The sequence below is a fragment of the Telopea speciosissima genome, chromosome 5 (genome assembly GCF_018873765.1).
Source record: "Telopea speciosissima isolate NSW1024214 ecotype Mountain lineage chromosome 5, Tspe_v1, whole genome shotgun sequence".
NCBI classification, from domain to species: Eukaryota; Viridiplantae; Streptophyta; class Magnoliopsida; order Proteales; family Proteaceae; genus Telopea; species Telopea speciosissima.
The window spans coordinates 59,661,926-59,683,493 of record NC_057920.1 but is presented as its reverse complement, the minus strand read 5'-3'; the positions used below and the strand labels follow the sequence as shown (position 1 = coordinate 59,683,493).

At 37.9% G+C, this 21,568-nt stretch overlaps 2 protein-coding genes, 1 long non-coding RNA gene and 1 pseudogene across 4 annotated transcripts in view; 2 read left to right on the top strand and 2 right to left on the bottom strand.

The window, feature by feature from the left end:
* Positions 1 to 473, bottom strand: part of LOC122662531 (MADS-box protein JOINTLESS-like) — a 33,693-nt gene extending 33,220 nt beyond the window's left edge. For both annotated transcript variants that reach the window (XM_043858188.1, XM_043858189.1), the window contains exon 1: positions 254 to 473. In XM_043858188.1, the coding sequence (XP_043714123.1) occupies positions 254 to 435 (182 nt within the window). In that variant the 5' untranslated portion in view covers positions 436 to 473. The remainder of the gene's footprint in view (positions 1 to 253) is intronic.
* Positions 1 to 17,782, top strand: part of LOC122662533 — a 51,022-nt gene extending 33,240 nt beyond the window's left edge. Inside the window, exons 2-3 of the long non-coding RNA XR_006333049.1 lie at positions 5,738 to 5,750; positions 17,727 to 17,782. This is a non-coding gene — a long non-coding RNA (uncharacterized LOC122662533). The remainder of the gene's footprint in view (positions 1 to 5,737; positions 5,751 to 17,726) is intronic.
* Positions 1 to 21,568, bottom strand: part of LOC122662530 (MADS-box protein JOINTLESS-like) — a 79,906-nt gene that overhangs the window by 33,190 nt on the left and 25,148 nt on the right. The window contains exons 4-8 of the mRNA XM_043858187.1: positions 20,879 to 20,940; positions 20,393 to 20,492; positions 20,273 to 20,314; positions 18,604 to 18,645; positions 18,348 to 18,499 (exon numbers count right to left, since the gene is read on the bottom strand). Coding sequence (XP_043714122.1) covers positions 18,348 to 18,499; positions 18,604 to 18,645; positions 20,273 to 20,314; positions 20,393 to 20,492; positions 20,879 to 20,940 — 398 coding nt within the window. The remainder of the gene's footprint in view (positions 1 to 18,347; positions 18,500 to 18,603; positions 18,646 to 20,272; positions 20,315 to 20,392; positions 20,493 to 20,878; positions 20,941 to 21,568) is intronic.
* On the top strand, positions 7,744 to 8,341 carry LOC122662532 (annotated as a pseudogene).

The window sequence follows — 21,568 nt, the reverse complement described above, 5'->3', positions numbered from 1 at the left end:
TTTTCAAGAAAATGAAAAAAAAATCTAAAAAGTGCTGGAGTTTTGAGATTTCTATGTACGAATCACCAAGAACAGCATAGATTTCTGTGCACCCAAGATTCCTCCTTCCCATTTGTTTTTCAGACTAGCTTTCTTTACCAGAAGATCCACACAACATAGAATCCATGCATGAATCTTAGTAACTATATCACTAGAATCTCCACTGAAACTAAGAGAGAGAGAGAGAGAGAGAGAAGGAGAAGGAGAAGGAAACCTTGAGTTAGCGAATTCGAAGAGCTTTCCAGTTGAGGAGAAGACGATAAGAGCGACCTCAGCATCACAAAGAATGGAGAGCTCCTCAGCCTTCTTAAAAAGCCCTCTTCTTCTTTTCGAGAAGGTCACCTGCCTCGCTGTTGTGTTAGTGATCTTTCTTATCTGAATCTTCTCTCTCGCCATTCTTATTTCTTCTTTCTTCCTCAATCACAAAACTCTATCTGCACAGATCATGAAGCTAACTAAATATCAAACCAAACCCAAAAAAAATAAAAAAAGGAAATCTATAATGATATCCATAGAACTAAAAGAGGAAACAAAGTTAAAGATTGGTTCAGGTTAAAAGAGCGGCAATTTGCCTAATTAAGCAGTAAGAATCTAGCAGCAACCCTACCTTAAAGAAAACGAAAACAAAATTTTATTTTTTTTTTGGAACCAAACACATCTCTTTACCTGTCTGGTTTTGTTCAGTGGTTCTTGAGGTATAACTGATTACACCATCAGAAAGCTTACCAATCAATGAATTTGTAAGGCTGAGAAATGAACTCATTCTGGAAAAAGGGTTTTCTTTCCTTTCTCTGCAATCTTTCACATCAAGTGGTAAAAAAATAATTCCATTTGTGAAGAAAATAAAAACAATTTTTAGTTCAAATTTTTTTTTTTCTTTCTTTTTTATGTGAAGGTGTGCTTTTCCGTACATAAGCAATGCCACCATCAATGCAGAGAGCAATAATTCTTTTTTGTATCATGACCCATATCTTGTTCCCTGGCAATTTCTCGTACGAGAAATTAAAAACATCTTAATATGATATAATACTTTTCACCGTTGATTGGAGATGGCCCCACAGTACGGATGGAATCTCAACCGTGGTTTTTCTCAAGTCTCTGAACAAACTAACGTGGTCGTAGACTCGTAGGTAGAGTGGTAGACACGGTAATAATAGCCTTTCTTATGCGAACTACTGCCACTGTGTAATTTTATTGGACGAATTTGGGCAACTTTAGTAGGATTTTCCAGGTTGACTATTTTTACTAAATAGGGTGGCCAAATGGGGACCGAACTAGGGGGATTCTCTAGGTTGCCTGTTGTACTAAATAGGGTAGCGCGCGCATAAGTGGAAATTATTTGTCACTAAATATTGCCATAAAAAAGGAAACAAAAAATCCACGGTTATCTTCTCAATTTGTGGTGCCTTGCAGTTCGGGCCTAAGAGGTATATATGCGGAAGATGCGACATGTAATATTGTCAGAAAAGTAAAAAACAAAAGGTAAATTTCACGGATACCCCTTTTAAGTATGCAAAATGTCATAAACATGTCAAACTCGGGCAAAATATCACAGACACCTTATATTTTATGATTTTATTTCAACTTAGTCCACTCCGTTAGGTCTCTGCAGTTAGGGATGTAAACGGATCGAATTCGATCGGATAGTGGCATTATCATATTCGTATCCAATTATATTCAGATAATATCCTATCGATTTTCGGACAGATTCGGATAATTTTCGGATAGTGATTTTTTGAATACAGATTCTCCTAAATGGATATGAACATGGATCGAATACAAAATTTCGACTATCTGTTGACATCTTTACCCTTTTTATGATGAGGGCTAGGGTTAAGACTTAAGAGTTCAGTGACTCCTTTTTTTTCTACTCTTCTTAGTCTTTGATTTTCTTATATTTTTACTTTTGATTTTCTCTTGTATTTATTTTCATAGATATGTGATTCCATGTTATAATATTTTATAAAACAATATATATAAACCAATAGAAAATCTAGAAAAAGAATCACATTATCTTAACTTATAAATTTATAAAAATAAGTTAACAAAATCCAATAAGGTAACTTAAAAGGATAGACGAACACAGAGTTATATTTTAGATATTTTATTATTTTCAGATTGCTAAACGAATCGGATAATAATCGGTCAGATAGGGGGATTATCATATTCGTATCCGATTAGTTTCAGACGGATTCGAATTCTCCTAAATGGATACGAACGCGGATCGAATTCAGATTTTTGAATATCCGTTTACATCCCTATCTGCAGTTAAGTCTCTGTAATTCTTTTATAATGACAAAGTTACCCTTACCACAGGGTGAACCCAAAGTTAAAATTGGTCGAAGGGGGATTTGGGGGTTTTTTCTTCTTCTTTTTTATTATTTCTGAAGAATCGAATCCATATCTGGTGCTTCTTCAATGGCGGGTCTCTCTCAAATGCGGGGAGTGTGGGGTCCTTCTCAAGTCTGTAGAAGAAGCTCAAGATCATGCAGAGCTTACTTCTCACTCCAATTTTTCTGCAGTCTATCTTAATTTCAGGGTTCGATTGTGGTTTTCGTTCAATTTAATTTTAGAATTGGAAGGAATCAGTTGATTCTCTGATTCTGAAATGGGTTCTTGATGTCTTTCAGGATGGAGTCGTCACTCCGTGTCGAAGCGTGGATACCATTTGATAATTTCGATCGACGACGAGTGGACTAGGCCACTGGAAGGAGGTGTTTTCGATCTTCAAACTCACCTCCTGCATGGTTTAATTCATTGTAATGGATTTGGGCATCTTCTCTGCATCAACGGACTCGAAGGGGGTTCGAAGTCTCTGTGCGGAAGAGAGATCATGGATCTCTGGGATCGCATTTGCACGCAACTCCGAACTCGGTAAAATAGAATGTCTTTGAAATTTTCAATTTCCACGAGAAGGTTTTCAATCTGAAAATTCTGAGTAGTCTGCTCTTGTTTTCTTCCAGCAACAAAATCACAGTGGTAGATTTGTCGAAGAAGAGATCCATGGATTACTTTACGGCGTCGCTTATTGGCACCCCTGGTTTGGGCGCTAGGGTTGAAATTTGAATTGTTTAATTTTGCCCAAAGCATCCATGAGGGCATTGTATATCTCAGTGGTATGCTTGAAGCCTTCTGGCTTCTCGGCCCAACGGAAGCACGACAGCGCCAGCACTCCTGCATTGCTGAGCTTCTTAAGGACTTCCTCAACTAGGGATGGGGAGACCTTGACCCCAGAACAATCAAGAGAGGACTAGATGCCGGAAAATCCAGAGTGATTGGAGAGTATCTTGCAGATTTTCTCAGTGTCTTCCATAGTTCGATCATCAACGGGGTTTGGGTTCTCATTGTCGGTCTTAGTAAAGCTTGAGTTAGAACTAACCCACCATGGATCGATCTGCAGGAACCTAAACCTGAAGGAGGAGAAGACAGGTAAAGCGGCTTTCATAACCTGAGATCAAAGCGTGGGTGGAAATGGAATCCTTGTTGGGCTGTACTAAATCACAATGGGATCTGAGAGGACCCATTTCAAGACTGTAGCCAACAGACAAGGAGGGGACTGGAAGGATGCCATTCGTGGTCTTCGCTTATGAGATACAAGCACGAGCTTCAAATTCTATCAGTCTTGAAAGACGATGTCTACTTTTGATTTGCGGTGGGCTCTCTTTTTAGAAACTTAACACAAGCAATGCTCTGTTGTTCAGAGACGCAAGCGAAACCAAGTTAATCACCCTAAGAGATCTCCTACGCTTCATGCTAGCCCTAAAAGCCAGAGCTCCCGTTCAAAGGAAAGTCATGTTGTCTGCAGCAGAGGGCAGAGACGACTTCTGAAGCGGCTCTGGATGCAATGAAGGAAAGGGGAAACGATCACTCTGTGGATGGAGATGTCGAGCCATTCACGAAGTTTTCTTCCGGTGCAAAAGGCTCTGACCCTTCACTGGATCGATCATGGTGAAGAAGAACTGAGTGGGGGTAAAATGGACATTTTAACTTTGGGAACTAACTGAGCTTAACATCAAGGGGAAGTTTGATATTTTGCCCTGGTTTGGCATGTTTGTGACATTTTGCATACTTAGAGGGGGTGTCCATGAAATTTACCCAAAAAAAAAAAAAGGTCAATTGAGTTCAAGAAGAAAGAAAAAAAAAAAAACAGAAGTCAATTAGCTTGGACAATTTGATGTTCGAGCTGCCAGGTGTTGACATCGATCTCTACCTCAAATTGCCGCACTACACACTTTAGAAAATTGGAAACGATTAAAATTCACATATAGAATACTACTTAAACTACTTATAAGCTAGTAGGCTAATAAAGTATTTAGGATAGGATTTAGATATTAATATTACTGTTTGTTCTATTGTGCAAGACTGTAGATACAATATTTAATGGTCTGATATTTTATCATATAACATATCAATTGAGATATTCCAACCCTTCTCCTAATTAAAAGTCCTGAAAGCTCTGGTCTACAGTGTGGAAAGCATCAGCTTATACTGAGCCTGTGTTTGTGTTTGGCACTTACGAGCTTCAAAATTGAAGTACAGACGTAACTAGCTAGTACATATATAAAGGTTCAGTACTAAGGATACGATTGGTTCCATGTATCCTTATAAGAAGGATATTTATACTACTTATAGATATCCTTCTTGCAATCTCTAAATCTTTTCATGAGTCTCCTAAGTAAATATTTTTTGTCGTGGATCTTCCTAACATAAAATCAAATTAGTTCTTTATAATAATAGATTTTTTTTTTATTTTATTTCTAGTGGGTTCCACACATAAGGTGTAATCTCATTGGTCGGTTGAACTTATGTTCCTATTTTTTTCTTGTGGCACTTTAATCTATTTAATGATATGGCTCCAAATTAGTTTGAAATTCATTTTTACCCTTCAATTTATAAACTTTTGGAAATAAAACAAAGGGGAATGGAAATGAAGGTTTCAAATAGAGAGGCATTCCAGACACATCCTTTGGGGGTTGGTTACTCAACGCATGCCAGTGTACGTTAGAGAGTGCCTCTCAACGACTAAAAGTCTAAAACCCCACTTAAACCTACTGTGAAGTGGCTTCTCTCTCTTGGCATACAATCTCTGAGAAGTCCAATAGAGTGCGCAAAATGGTCTGTTTGATCCAAATGGCGGCTTCCATGTGTTGAGCTCTCAGACCCAAACTACAAGGCACCGCAAGATGTCTGAACTACAGAGGATTTTAATTCATAAACAAACTCCCAAACAAACCCAACCTCCCTTCCCATAAAAAAAAAACTCAATCTAGCAACTAGAGTAAGGGCGTCAAAATATTTAAAATCAAAACGAAAATTAACCGTCAAACCATTTAACAAATGGTTTGGCTTTGGTTTCAAAAATTGAGAGTTTAATTAAACGATTTAAATTGAACTGAACTATTTAAACCGATGATAGACTGTTGAAGTAAATTGATTAATATATACATAGTAAGTTAAGTCATTCATGGTTAGAATGGTAAGAATAACAATTTGGATCCTCTACGGTCGGGCAGGTAGCTGCCATTGGGCTGCCTACACCTAGATAGGGGTGTGGACCACCCGAGCAGGGTGCTCAGGCAGTGGGTAGGACAGTCATTTCACCCATGTTGGGTGTAGGCAGCACACTGGCCGCTACCTGTCCAGCCGTAGAGGATCAGAATCCTAAGAATAAACATCTCCCACTAATCCTGCTCCAAAGTAAAGGACTTTGAGTACATTGTAAAAAATGTACGATCTAAACTCTCTACCTGGAAATCTTGCTTTTTATTATATGCAGGTAGAAAAATTTTAATACAATATGTGCTTGCTTTTGTTCCTTCTTACACCTTATGTTTTGCTTTTTATTTCCAAAAAAACAAAAAAAATGCATTTCTCTTGATTCCATTTGTCTCCATTTCTGGAATGGTATTTCTGGGTCTAACAGGAAACTTCATTTGATTGGATGGGATAAGATTTGTTCTCCAACCAATACCGGTGGCGTAGGCCTTAGGAAAGCTTTGACCCACAATCAAGCTTTAATCCTAAAATTAGGATGAAGGCTGTTAACTGAGGATTTCTCAACCTGAGCTAAAACCTAAAATCCTTAAACCTAGGTACTTTCCCAGATCCTCTATTTTTTATTTAAAGACAATGAAATAAAGGGATCTTGGACTTGGAATAGTATCTGCTCTATGTTACCAACCCTTAAATCTATTGTTTTGAGAAAAATTGGGTCTGGGAATAATACCAACTATTGGTTCGAGCCCTGGATTCCTTCCATTCTTGGAGGCTCTTTACCCCATACGCTGAACACTAATCTTTCTATTCACTCTGTTAGGGATCTTATTTCGGACAATAATTGGAATTCAGATTTACTCCTTCAATTATTTATTGATGTGTTTATTAATGAAATTTTAAAGATCCATATTTCAGATATGGATCGGCTGTATCGGACTGGATCGGATGACTTTGCTCCCCAAGATTCTGATGCCAATTTTTACTATTTTACCCTCATTTTTTATTTATTTTTACCGCAGATCCAATATCGTCCAAATATCAATAATGCAGTAGTGGAGAGTGGATACCGATATTTATGGGCCGATCCGAGCGATAGTGAATCCTAAATCCATGTATAGATCTAGTTATAAGAGATGAGTTTCATTGATTTTTTTTTTTGGGTTTTTAACAATTACCACCCCCAAATCTTTCATATCTACTATTACCCCTCCCCCCAGAAAACTTTCAAACAACTGTTACCCACCCCTGTTGCAAACTAATGACAAAATGACCCCCACCGTTACAGACCCGTAACGGAGGGGGTTAGTAGTGATATTGTGCTATTGTCACAAATTTTATATGACCAAAATACCCTTCGGCCAAACCGTTCCTCTTCACTTCCTCTCTTCACTTCATCACTTGCAGCAAACCGGAGGAACAGGAACATCGTCGGCTTCCTTCTCTGGCGAACAGCTCTTCATCACTTCCTCTTCACTTTCAAGTTGTTTGAAAGGTGAGATGCCCGTTGGGTATATTCAGATTCCTGTGGGAGTCGCATGCCCTCTGTTGCTTGACGGAAGGGAGTATACGGTGCCTATGGCCACCACGGAGGGTTGCTTGGTGGCTAGTACTAACAGGGGTTGTAAGGCCATTTACACATCTGGTAGTGCCACCAGCGTGTTACTTAAAGATGCGATGACTAGGGCGCCGGTTGTGAGGTTCAGCTCCGCGAAACGTGCTGCAGAGTTGAAATTCTATCTAGAAAATCCTGTCAATTTCGAGACTTTGGAGGTCATTTTCAACAAGTTCATTCATTTTCTAACTTCTCTATTCGATTTTGGATTGTTCCTTTGTCTTTAAACTTTCTACTTACAAATTTTAGATGTCATTTTATATTAATATGTTCGTCTTTGTTTGCTTATCTTCTATTCTTTATCCTGTTTTCTAGTGAAAGAGGGAAAACCTTTATTGAGAAATGTTCAACCTTTTCTCTCTAATTTGTTGATTTGGTCTTGTTTTCATTACATTTAGAAATATAACACACAATGGTTGGCTTTGATTTCTTCTTGTATGTTGGGTCTTACATGCCCATTTGGTTCGAGTTCATTTGGAAATTAGGGTTCTGAGTTCGCATGAGATGGTTGAGGCAAAGGTGTCCGGTGAGTCCAGCAATGGTGAGATTGGGGTTTTGTTTCCTTCTTTTCTCATTTCCATCCTCTTTTATATAAGATTTGCAAAATCAAAGGGGTAGCTCAGTTTGGTGAGACCGTGAGAGCAAGGCAGTCTAAGAGGAGAGGGGAGAGAGGACTGAGGAGTCACGCATGGATGTGGATCAGATGCACAGACGGTTTGCTGATTACACTGCATCCTTGTTTCGTGAGGGATTTCTGGATGTTCAATTCACTCAGCTTCAACAACTGCAAGACGAAAGCAACCCCGATTTCGTTGTCGAAGTTGTGTCTCTCTTCTTTGAAAATTCTGAGAGGCTTCTCAACGATTTGGGCTGAGCTCTTGATCAACAGATTGTAGATTTCAAGAAGGTGGATGCCCATGTTCACCAGCTGAAGGGTAGCAGCTCCAGCATAGGTGCACAGAGGGTTAAAAATGCCTGCATTGCGTTTCGCAACTTTTGTGAGATGCAGAACACAAAAGGGTGTCTCAGATGTCTACAACAGGTGAAACAGGAGTACTTCCTTGTGAAGAACAAGCTTGAATCTCTATTCAGGCTGGAGCAACAGATCCTGGCTGCTGGTGGGTCAATTCCAATGATGGAATAAGTAGTAGTGTGAGGTTAATAGTTGTCCACTTAAGCAGAGAACAAGAGAGTGCAGAAAAAAAGGAATGAGTGTGAGAGTTTATATGCACAGATGGTCGCTGTCGGAGCAAGAGGTGTTCGCCGGAGAAGGAAGCCGACGATGTTCTTGTTCCTCCGGTTTGCTGCAAGTGATGAAGTGAAGAGAGGAATTGAAGAGGAAGGGTTGGACGAAGGTTATTTTGGTCATATAAAATTCGTGACAATAACACAATATCACTACTAACCCCCTCCATTACTGGTCTGTAATGGTGGGGGTCATTTTGTCGTTAGTATGCAACAGGGGACGGTAACAGTTGTTTGAAAGTTTTTTGGGGGGATAATAATAAATATGAAAGATTTGGGGTGGTAATTGTAAAAAACCTTTTTTTTTTTTTGATTTAAAAGAACGGGAAAAGTAGTTAAAAGAAAAATCTAATTACATTTATGATCAATTCAAAATTAGATTTTAAAGAATCAAACATGATAGAAATCGGGATTCGATTCTAATGAACCAATTCTACCACTAAAAAAACAAAAAGATTCTAATGAACCAATTCTACCAATTTGGATCCGATTCTTTAAAGCATATTGGGTTCTGAAATCTGAACCAATTCTACCACAAAAAACCAAAAAGATTCTAATGAACCAATTCTACCAATTTGAATCCAATTCTTTAAACCATATTGGGTTCAGAAGTGTAAAACATTAAATGATGCATATATATATATATATATATATATATAGAGTTTTCCTCCACCCATAGAGGACGGTTCACCCACCATCCTAGGGTTCAAAAACCGTTCCTAGGGTTTTAGTATGTTCCAAAATGCCCTCTTGATACCGATTCCCGTCCTCTCCCGCCCCTGAATGAATGGGATCTCATTCACCATGGATGGAGGGAAACTCAGCCGATATATATAATATAATATAAGAGAAAAGTTTTCTATGGGGAGTGTACCACACACGCCCATACACAATGGAAGATTCCCAAGATGCTTTAGTGCCTATTCTCATTGGCCTATGTGGGCCACCCTCTTCCACAAAGAACGGTCCCTATATAATATAATAATAAAACGTAAGGGCATGGGAATGTGGGATGTTTACAAAACTAATGCCAAAGAAGATAAGACCGAGTTTCCATTCACCGATGGTAAAGATAGAATTTTTACGTTGATGGCATCTTAGAATGGATCTGGAGAACAGTAGAAGTATATTCAGTCCCCTATTGACGGGAGAATGCCTCTCTACATGTGACGAAAATCTTCTCCCAAGAAGATTTTTTGAGCTCCAGGCCCCCAACATGAAACTGTGTTTATCAGTTTTAGGAGTTAATAAGATTAGGCCTTGAGAGAGAGAGAGACAAGATTAGGCCTTGTGTGTGTGTGTGTGTGTGTGAGTGAGAGAGAGAAAGAGAGAGAGAGAGAGAGAGAGAGAGAGAGAGAGGCGTTATCTCACGTGGATCGTCCCTGGTGTTGGGATATCCACACATAAGGCAGAAAAAATAGTCTCACATTGGATATGAATGGGTAGCGGCTAGCTTTGGAGGATGAGATTCAAGTTCCTAACAAATGGTATTAGAATCGAGGCGTGAAAATTTTCATTTGACCGAGGATTCTCGGGGTTTGATCTCAGGCACGTGGAGGGGGAGATTGTTGGGATATTCACGTATAAGATAGAAAAAATAGTTCCACATCGAATATAAATGGGGATGTGGGTGGTTAATAGGTACTTGGACACCCTCTCCTTAACGGCTAGCTTTGAGGATGATTTCCAAGTTCCTAACACCTGGGACTCCATCTCCTCCCACATGAGATCCATTACCTCGGGTTTTTATTCTCTCAAGTGTGGTGCATGCCCTAGTGCTACTCACTTGTACATCCAATGATGTATTAGACAATGCACCTTTAAAGTTCATCCTCTCAGTCTCATGCCCACTGCGAATCCTCTAGATCCCTTATGGGTGGAGATGGATCCTAAGGATGGTCCACATACGTGGAGCTGATTTGGGCTCCCAATCACCACCCATTAATTTTATGATAATATCTCGTGGGAAGAAAAACATATTCAAATCGTCTATAGCGCCCTGCCTAGAGCGGCCTGAGCGGCGCACAAATAGGGATCCCTACAATGATCGCTTTACCCCCGCTCGGGCAAGGTGCTCAGGCAAGGGCAAGGCGATCATTACAGGGTGACCTATTTGTGCACCGCTCAGGCCGCTCTGCCCATGGAGCCGTAGAAGATCAGGGTCCAAGAAAAATCATAAGAAAGCAAAAAAAGATTCCTCAAATCTTTTTTTTTTTCTTTTCCACAAGTCCACCACGTCAGCAGTAGTAAACTTAATTTGATTAATGTGACTGTGATCGGCTGTGGTGTGTGTTTTATTGTTTTCTTTCCTAGTTGGGGGCTTTGGAGAAGAATATATATGTGCAGCCAAATTTCTTCAACTTTATTTTCGCCTTTCACCCTTTCATAGTAGTTCCCTTTCTTTTTTAAGTTGCTTTTACTTTTTCACATTAAAGTTGTTTCCCTTGCTTTATATATGATAGATGGCACAGTTTTGGATTCTGTGGAGCCCACCTAATCATCTCTTCCAACCTACTAGAAAGGCTATAGTTGGGTTGGTTGGGTGAAGTAGATGGAGCAGCATAAAGCAGTGTTTCCACTTTGCAGTGTTTCCTCTTTCCAAGGAATGTTTAAACGGGGCCCAAGATTCCTGCTGTAGGATAGATTGCTCTCTCTCTCTCTTCTTCTCTTTTGTTTTTTTTTTTTTAATAAATGTAAGAATGCTTTCTTCTCGAAGAGGTAAGATTACATACATTATATATGACCCTCTTTTAAATCCTGAACAACTTAACAAAGCAGAGTAAGAGTAAGGTTGCGTATGGATATACATAAAAATATATCTGTACAGGTGTCAGCACAACAAAAAATCCTTTTAAAACGCTATACAATCAAGTGGGCCTTTTATCATTAATATACTTAAAATATCTTAACTTCTAATCTCTTTTAGGACGATTAAAAACGATCGATGTAGTTCAGTCGGCTGTGACAACTCATCATCCACTCAGCCGGATCGTAATACAAATCGACCCGAACTATATAAAGAATAGTGTCCGACGGAGGTAGGTATGCACATTTATTACTCTTACGTATTTCACTCATATTTACAGTTGTTCGATTCTAATTGAATCATCGGAGCTACCACGAATTAACCTCAGGTCCATCCGACCATTCTTCATCTTTCTTACAGGTAATCCACCTCAGCTCGGTCAGAATCAAGCAGCAACACGTATATTATGACTTTCTCCAGACTTTGTAGTGGTGGGAGTCTTGTGCATGGATTTAAATTCTTTCCAATTTCCTAAAGGTGCAGTGTGATGTAGTTTGGGGTTGAGAGTTGAACACTTGACAGGCGCGACATCCAACGGTCCCAATTCAATTGACCTAGTTTTTTTTTTCTCGAGCTTGGTATACCGTATGCTAACACCCCATGTGTCTATCTCTCTCTCCCTCCCTTTGAGGGGTAAGGGAATCATTTCAAAGGGTGTAAGAGAGAGAGAGATACATAGGATGCTAGCATACGGTATACTTCTAGCATACCTATCCCTCTCCCATTTAAAAATTATATGTTGGAAAAAGGTTTTACACATGAATAATATGCATAACACTTTTGCACGCTAACACACAAAGCACTATGTTACGTGCCTTTATTTTAGCAATTAGGATATTTTTAATAATTAAGATTTTAGTTATTATTAGTTATTTATGTATAATTAATGGGAGGGAATTAAAAGATAATGGGGGTTGTGTTGTGCGTGGGTGGTTTTGTAGAGGAATTGTAGGATTTATAACTACTTGTTTTTAAGCCTATTTAATAGGTAGCATATGAAGTAAATGGATATGAATTGAATCCCTAAAAGTTCTCTATAGAGAAAGAGGCATGACTTCCTCCGTAAAATCAAGAGGATTGGCTTCCTCCTAATTAAGCCAAACTCATCCCCTATTTTCTCTCTCTCCTTCTTTCTCTTCCTATTTTTTCTCTTCTCTTTTCTTATTTTATTTTAGATTATCCGTGCACTTATCATTTAGTCTCAGAGCCTATTGATCCTACAGCCATGGGTACGAAGATTGAGATCATTGAGATCATGCGTTCATCCATTCGGGACATGATGGCAATCTCCAACGAGATGGTTAATATTTATCAACGTGTTCAACAAAGTTTGGCGGAGTTGAGGAAGGAGAAAGTGAAGAAGAAGAAGAATCTCAAGCAATGCAATTCATGCTCCGCTTCTTTCAAGGTGATAACATTCCCTTCAATGAGATCAATGTGTCATGAGATAACCAATCATTATTCATTCATTGGGATTTTTCCTATTACGATATGGGATCCTGACGAACGCTTCCTCAATTTCATTGTCCTTGAGGACAAGGGCGATTCAAAGAGGGATGGAATGTTACGTACCTTTATTTTAGCAATTAGGATATTTTTAATAATTAAGATTTTATTTATTATTAGTTATTTATGTATAATTAATGGGAGGGAGTTAAAAGATCATGGGGGTTGTGTTGTGCGTGGGTGGTTTTGTGGAGGAGTTGTAGGATTTATAACTACTTGTTTTTAAAGCTATTTAATAGGTAGCATATGAAGTGAATGGATATGAATTGAATCCTAAAAGTTCTCTATTGAGAAAGAGGCATGACTTCCTCCGTAAAGTCAAGAGGATCAGCTTCCTCCTAATTAAGCCAGACTCATCTCCTATTTTCTCTCTCTCCTTCTTTCTCTTCCTATTTTTTCTCTTCTCTGTCCTTATTTTATTTTAGATTATCCGTGCACTTATCACACTATAGCATCCCCCACACATTATCTCTCCTAAACCCCCTATTGGAAGAATCGAAAGGGCAACCCTCTCACTTATTATTTTACCCATGATTTAATGTATTTAATATTAATTATACTTTTTAATTTAAAAAACATAACTTAGCTATGATTTTTTTACTGCCACAAAAACTATTTCTTGTTCCCAAGGTTTAAAAATCTAGAATCGAGATCTAGACCAATCTCAGCCAATTTCGATCCGTATTAGTTCAGAATCGATCAGGATATGAGGAATCATCCTACATAATCCTAACCCTACCTTTTGGGAGGGAAATGGTCAAGAGTGATTGACATGGGTGAAAGGGGGCACCTTTGACGAAGCCCCACTCAACTCGCAGAAAACCCCATCAGGCTACTATTAAGTAGAAATACAAGAATATATCCACTCAATAAAAATTATGCGGAACCACATCTGAGTCAAGGTTTCCTAAATGAAGTCTCATATGATAGAATCAAAAACCTTTTGAAGGTTCAACTTGAGTATAATGGCAAGAAGTATTTATCCTATCAAAGCCCTTAACAATTCAAAACAAAAGAAAACACCATTGCTTTAGTTACTAGCCATCCTCTCTTCTTTGTAACAATTCAAGTTCTACAACACACATTGATTTTCTATTTTTTTTTTCTCGTAATGAACACAAATTTTTTTTTTTTTAAATTTTCGGTAATAAACACAAGGGCTGATGTTCTATGTGTCGCAACGCAGTCTACGCTCAAACACATGGACCTGCCATTCAGGAGCAGGGTATTCATGTCACCCACCCCTATGTGTCTGGGCGCAACATACACCCCCGCCCGGCACAAAGAACATTTGACCTAAACACAAATTGGTTTTCATTCTCTAATTCTGATCTTTCCTCATAATTTTGTGTCCTGTACATAAATAGCAAATTCGGATTCGGACAAAGGCCAATGACGTGAACCGTGTGCTAATCTCTATCAAGAATACCATATATGTGCAAATAGAAAGGCCTACATCTCCATTTATTTGTTTTATTAAGGTAGAAAAAAAAACGATGAAGTGCAATTTCTATACAATGACAACCATTATGATGTTTTTTACCAAAAGGGAACAAAACCAAAAAAACAACCCATTATAGTGTGTGTGGTTGCTATATAGAAATTTGTTTTGAAAGTTTCATTAAGGTTTATGACAATCCACCAGACTAGGATTGAGTGCGTTTCAGGGTTATCCACTTTCTCCTATCTTGTTTATTATTGCAGAGGAGATTCTATGTAGGGGTTATAGCACTGCGTCATGAGCAAAAAATTAGATCCATCCCGGGTCCCAGGAATGTCTCTTCTCCATCTCATTTATTATATGAGGATGACAAGATTATTTTCTTAAATGCAGAATTAAGAAGAGTGAAAAACTTGAAGTGATTTCTTGACTTGTATCAAAACTACTTGGGTAAAAAAAATCAGTATAGAGAAAAGCAAGATCTTCTTGGAAAAGTTTTATGCTATTAGGTTATGGCGTATTAAAGAGATTATTTGCATCCTAGAGTGCAAATTTCCAGCTCGGTACCTGAGAGTGGAGATCTTCAAAGGAAGGATGAAGAAAGACCTCATTTTGCCTCTAGTTGATTAGTTCAAAGCAAAGTTGTCAAGATGGAAAGGTAAATTGCTCTTAATGGCGGAAAGGGTTGAACTGGTAAAATTGATTATGTGTAGCATTCCTATTCATAATTTTTCGGTCTATCTATGACCTGCCTTTTCTATCTCTTTGATGGAAAGATGGATCAAGAATTTTATTTGGAGCGGAGACTCAGATTCATCTAGGGCGATTACGGTAAATTAGAACGAGATTTGCAATCCAAAAAAAGAAGCTGGTGATTTGTGAATTCGTCGGTTAAGGGATGTGAATTTGGCCATGCTCTCCATGCTGTTGTGGTTCATTAAATCAGATGAGTTTTTGGTTATTGCTTTCTTGAGGGGGTGCTACCTTACCAAGGAAGGGAGTCCTAAGATAACATACTTTTCTTCCTCTATTTGGTCAGGGATCAAAAAAGTTTGGGAATTTGTGGATCAAAAGGAGAGATGGGTGGTTGGAGATGGGTCCAAGTTTAATTTTTGGACAGACCGCTGGCTACCTGACTTCAAGATTATGGAAAAATTTTTGGGGTGGAAGGTAGGTGGGAGCTTCCGGTAGTTTATTCTATTGAGTTGAGGCATATTTGTGATCAAGTTCGAGCTTTACCTCTTCGATCAGTTTTGCAAGCAGAAAAGAGGGTTTGGTCTCTTACTCAATCTGGTAAGTTCTCATTTTTCTCGGCTTGGGAAGGGATCCGATGTAAGTATCCTTCGGGTTGGTGGGCTAATGTTATTTGGTTAAAGGGTATGTCACCCAGAGTGTCTATGTTCATGTGGAGACTAGTTCATGATAGACTGCCAATGGATGAGAAGGTTATGAAACGATCAATTCCTTTGGCTTCTCATTTTGTTATGTGTAATTCAGCTTCAGAGTCCATTTTGCATATTTTTTTGGAGTGTCGTTATGCTCATTTGGTTTGGTCGAATTTTCTTTGAATTTTCGATCTCCAGTGGTCTGGTTTTCCGTCGATTCAGGAGTTGTTCTCTTGGTGGAAACTAAAAGCCACTATTTCTCCTTTGAAGATGGTTTGGATTGTTTCCTTGGTTTATATTCCCTACGAGCTCTGGATGGAACACAATCAGAGACGGTTGGATAATTGCAGTAGGGATCCCGCTTTAATTGTTAAGGCCACTATAAATGACCTTCATGATTTCTCTCTAGTTTTGCCAGTGATGATTAAATTGATGAAGGAGCTTGCAAATTTCCAGTTCTCTACGTCTTGTGAGATCTATATATTGTTTCCTCCCAAAAAATAACAAAAATTTTTCGGATTCGTCCAGTGGAGAGGTACTAAAATCAATATTGATAGATGATCTTTAGGCAACCCTGGTAACTCTGGAGCTAGAGGGATTTTTAGAGATCATTTGCGTAAGTGAGTACAATGTTTCTCCTCTTTTCAAGGTATTGCATCTAACTTTTGGGCTGAGTTTGCAACGTTTTTTGAAGCAATCCGAATTTCAATGTCATTAAATCTATTGTGGATCTTGGTAAAGTGTGACTCTCAATCGGTAGCATCGTGTATTGGTGTTTCAGTCAGCTATGGTTGATTTGTAAGAACTATCTGGACATGATCTCTTGGGAAATATCTCACTGCACGCTATCTTGAAATTAACTCAATGGCGGACTTACTCGCTAAACATGTAGCTGCTTCAAGGATTTTGTTTTCTTGCGTTGTTCCCCCTCATTTTATCATAAATGAAATAAGCTAGGATGCTTTAGATAAACCTTGTTTCAGGTTTAGTTGAGGTGTTTTCTCCTGTTTTGATTGGTCTCTACATCTGCATTGCCGAACGTGGTTATGAGGACTGAGTTTTTGGGCTTTTATAGCTTGGTTCTTATGTATTTTCTTTTATTCTTTCTTTAAATAAATCTTTGCTGACTTTAAAGGAAAAAAAAACAAAAAATAAGAGAAGATTTGGATTCAATACACATCTCTATATCCTGTCCTTTAAGTAAAATTTAGATTTTAATTAGATCCAAAATTATAGTATATGTAGTAGACTCCTACTCCAACAAGAAGGAAAACTATGGCTTAGGATACACACTCACACCGACGGGCATTGCCAAACGAGTAAAGAACGAAAGGCAAAGGAAGTAAAACAGCTTGCATGAAGAGATTACATACAGAAAGAGATCTCTCACAAGTACAAGAATCAGAAAACACAAAGGTAAACACCCTTGGTCTTGATCGATCAAAAAATGAAGAATGTCTAGTGCCTGAAATCACAAACAACAATCCCACAACAAATATAAGGATTTACATGGTTCGACAAGATTGTCTACATCAATGGTGAATGCGATCGATTCACTATCAATAGAGAATAAGGTTACAATCACTCGTCCTCACGATTCTAAAATTGCATTTACAGAGACAGAACCCTCACTATATATTTATAGTGAAACCCTATATAGAAATTTTACCAACATACCCTCGCTAGTTCATCAACTCTCTGCCAATACAATAGATTAATGAGCAAGTAAACCAATTCCTCCAGGCCTCAAGGCTTCTTACCCGCCCGATCCTTCAGAATCAACTCACAAACCCAAGCGACAGAATACAATATATCGTACCCCAACAATACATCCTAGAAAATGACTAGTATCAATACCCCTTAAATTACATTAATGGTCATCCCAGCAGATATTAGCAGTACATCCTCATTTTTTTAAGGTTTAGATTCAATGACTTGAGATTTTGAAAAGGTAAACACAAAGCCAACACAGATATCCGGCTCAAGGAAGCGAATAGGCTTATATGACAAAGCATACATACAACAAAGATTAGTTTTATATTCTCCAGTAACAATAACAAGACTAGCCATAATGTAATTTTGATTGGTTGGGTAGTATTGTAGTAATACTTGTTTGCATTCTTTTCAGATAAACACTTGCTTGACTTTAAGGGAACAGAGAGAATTTAGAGTCTTTCCCCTTTTACACTTAATAAGTAATTTCCACTAGCATCGTGCTTCAAATTCCTAACCTGCAAAACACCATAACAAGAGAAAAAGATGGAGCGAGGCTTAAAACCCAAATTAATTTAGACTTTCTTTTGTTTGGTGTAATCACATTTCATTAACCGTGTTTTTTGACAGAAAGGTTATGGTTGATAGAATCTTTCGATTTTAGGGGAGGGAAAGTTATTATTCAATATGCAGGGGAAGGGATTGTCATTAAAGCATAATCGAGGGGAGGGAATAGTAATTTTCTCTAAAAATTATTAGGGTTGATGTTCTCTGTGCCGCAGCGCAGCCTGCATCCAGACACATGGGCCTGCCATTTAGGGGGCAGGGTGGTCATTTCGCCCACCCCCATGTGTCTAGGCGCAGCCTGCGCCCCCAGCACAGAAAACATTCTCCTAAATAATTATAAGAAAAGAAACTATAAGATTCATGATTCATTAATGAGATCAAAATCCTACAAATATAGCAAATAAACTTTTCAAAATAGATTCTTTAGCTTATAATCTTTTCCTATTCCAATCAAATAATTTTGTAAAAAAGTAAAATACAATTTATTACAATATTTACTTTTAGTTTTTTAAGAAAGAGGCTAAAATTAGGACTTACCCCAGCTTCAAAGACGTATCAGAACTGTCATAATCTTGGGGTGGACCAACAGAGCTACAGACATTAGTAACAGATTCCGATGATTGGCCTTCTTCATAGACTATGGTTTCAGATTCATGAGTGACATGCAATTGGCCTTTAGATACGTTCATCTGTGACCAAAAAAATTTTCAAAAACTTCAGACAAAGTGAGTAGAGCAAATAATAAATGGAAAAGATAAAATGAATGAAATTTATTCTAGTGAAAAACTCTCACCAGTTGTCTCAATCTCTCATTCTCTTCTTCCAATTGTAATCCCTGCATTTTTATTAATATTAAACATAAAACATGAGGGGGAATGAAAGAATGGCAATAGCGTTTTTTTTTTGTTGCTAAAAGGTCGTATATATTAAGAAGAAAAAAGAATTTACAAATAAACTGGGAAGCCCAGAAACAAAAACAAAACCACTATAGCGACCCCACCATTGACAAGCCAAGAACAGGACGCCACTAGCAGACAAAGAATGGCAATACCATATTACTTCATATTGGCCTACAATGTTATCAATTAATTATTAAAATTTCCCCATATATATAAGATGACAAAGGGCATTAGGAAACCAACTATGCCTGCATAGACCTTAAGGAATATGAAATTGTATCGTTCTTAACCCTAAGGCTATGTTTGGAAGTCAAGAAAAGAAAAGAAAAATATAATAAGACAAAAAACATGATGATACAATCATTGGTTTATGAGTCTATTTCTCTTATCAAATTTAAATTTTTTTTCAATTTTTTTCTTTTCTTGGCTTTCAAACATAGCCTAAAAACAAAAGAACGTAAACATAGAAGATATGAAATGGACATGATTATAAGTGGAGTCAAAATAACCAAAACTGCAGTAATACCAATAACTTTTTTCCACTTCATGACTTCCAGTTCCAGACAAAGACCACTATAAAATCCTCTTTCAGTTTATTTCTTTATTTAATTTCACTTCAGTTCAAAATACCAATAAAATTTTATTTCATTTCAACACACCGCACTTCAATTCAATATACACATATGGAGCATAAACTTCAGCTTAAACTCTGTTCAGATTGAAAAAGTCAAGAAGGTTATTGGGTTCTAAACTGTACTCATCATCCCTTCATAAATGGAAAGATGGAAATTTCATCATTCCATGGGTAACAGTATAGTTCTCTTTGAAACAGTAGACATATTTCATAATTGATTCCAATCCTTCGTGAACAGATATCTAATTTTTGGAGATATTCCAGGCCATTTTTCAGGACTAGTGATAAAGCCCTAGTATACATTCTTACTCATAAATTCAACTCGATGTTTTGGTTCTTATGAAGGTGTGGGTATCAATTTTATGGTTGAATTTGCAGCTCTCTGTTTAGGGTTACACCAGGCTCATTTAATGAATGTAGATAACCTGTGACGGATAGAGTGCGACTCACAAGCTGTAGTAAGTTGCATTATCAAGCAAAATATTCTATGGTACTTCCAACAAAAATGGAGATTTTACAAGAACTATTTAGATGGAATCTCATGGAAAATCACTCATATTTTTCGTGAAGTGAATGTGGTAGCAACAAGAATATCTTCAGTCTAGGATTGTGCTCTTTTTTTTGTTCTTCAAGATATTAGATGGGATTCGCAAATGAGACCCAGATATAGATTCTCATAATTTTTGTTCTCTCTTCTGATTGAGTCCTTGCTCCGTTGATGGCAATGCCGAAGCTTTAGCAGTGGCTCAATGATCTTTCCTAGCCCTTATAGTGCCGTACATTTTTACACAATTAATATACTCTTTTGTTGACTCTTAGAAAAACAGAAAATGTTGATTCCCACAAAGAATAATTACAGTGAATGAAAAATGATAACTCTTCTTTTACTATGTGCAGGGATTGAAATATTCTGAAGTTTGACCCCTGACCTTTCTCTGGAGTGTCCTCATCTCTTCCATAATTTTTTCACCCTAGAACCCAAATTGAAATTCAAATTAGAGTCAATTAGTAATTATAATATATTCTTAAGAAACAAAATGGACACCAACCTTTCTTTCTACTACACGACCCAATCCGGTTTCAAGGGATTTCTCTAGCTGCTGCAATTCCTCTATACTTAACCACTGCAGATCTTCTCCCCTCATTCTCCTAAAATACACATAATATTTCAACATTAACCAACGAGATCGACAAGAACCTGGTTTTAGTGATACGGTATCAGCATGGATCGTCCTCCGTATCAAACAAATTTGTGTTCATTTATCTCCAACATTCAACTAAAAAAAAAATGAGGAAAGGAAAAAAGGGAGAATGTTTTCTATGCCGGGGGTGCAGGCTGTGCCCAGACACACCTGCCACTCAGAGAGGTAGGGTGGGCACAACATGTGTCTGGTCGCAGCCTGCGCCCCCGACACAGAGAACATGAGCCCAAAAAAAAAAAAAGGCATATAGGAATCATTTTCTTTCCTTATCTTCTTTTTTTTTTTTTTTAAGTCGAAGGTATGTTTCCTTATCGATTAATAATAACTCCATACCTCAGTTGATGGCTCTTCTCAGCAACTTCCTTGGTCAACCTGGCACAGTTGCTGTTCTCTAGCTATAGAGACACCATGGCATACCAGTCAGATATTGATATTAATAAATAGACTAAATTGTTGTAAGCTACAAGAAGAGAAATCATCTGGAGCCATATGTGCAATGGACAGAGCAATACTTCAGAGAGAGTGAGTATATGGCTGGTACATCATACACAACTTTGTTACAACCAATTCCAACTTACAACTCAGATTCTACTGTGGTAGATATGATGCTGGATGACTAAGATATGACATAACAAGAAAAGTAACATGTTACTGTTTAGATATGTTATAAACACATGGTTATGTTTAAAGTGTTGAACAGTGATGGCCACTGAGAGTGGGGGTTGAATCAGTGGACTCTAAATATCTTTCCTTCTTTCCCTCAATAGTTTCACTCCCAGTTCTCCTATTGAGATTCCCTACGCTCAACACTAACCCAACACTGTCCCCTCAAATGCAAAAACACACAACCAACACAGACTGACAATCCTGACTTAGGCATACACACAACCATAGTCACTGATACGGCTGCCAAGAGCTACTAAACAAAGTGTTGCTAAGAGCTGATCCTCTCACAATGTAACAGTCAACCACACAAACTCAAACACTACTAGAGGCACTCATTTTTGGTGTACATACATACAC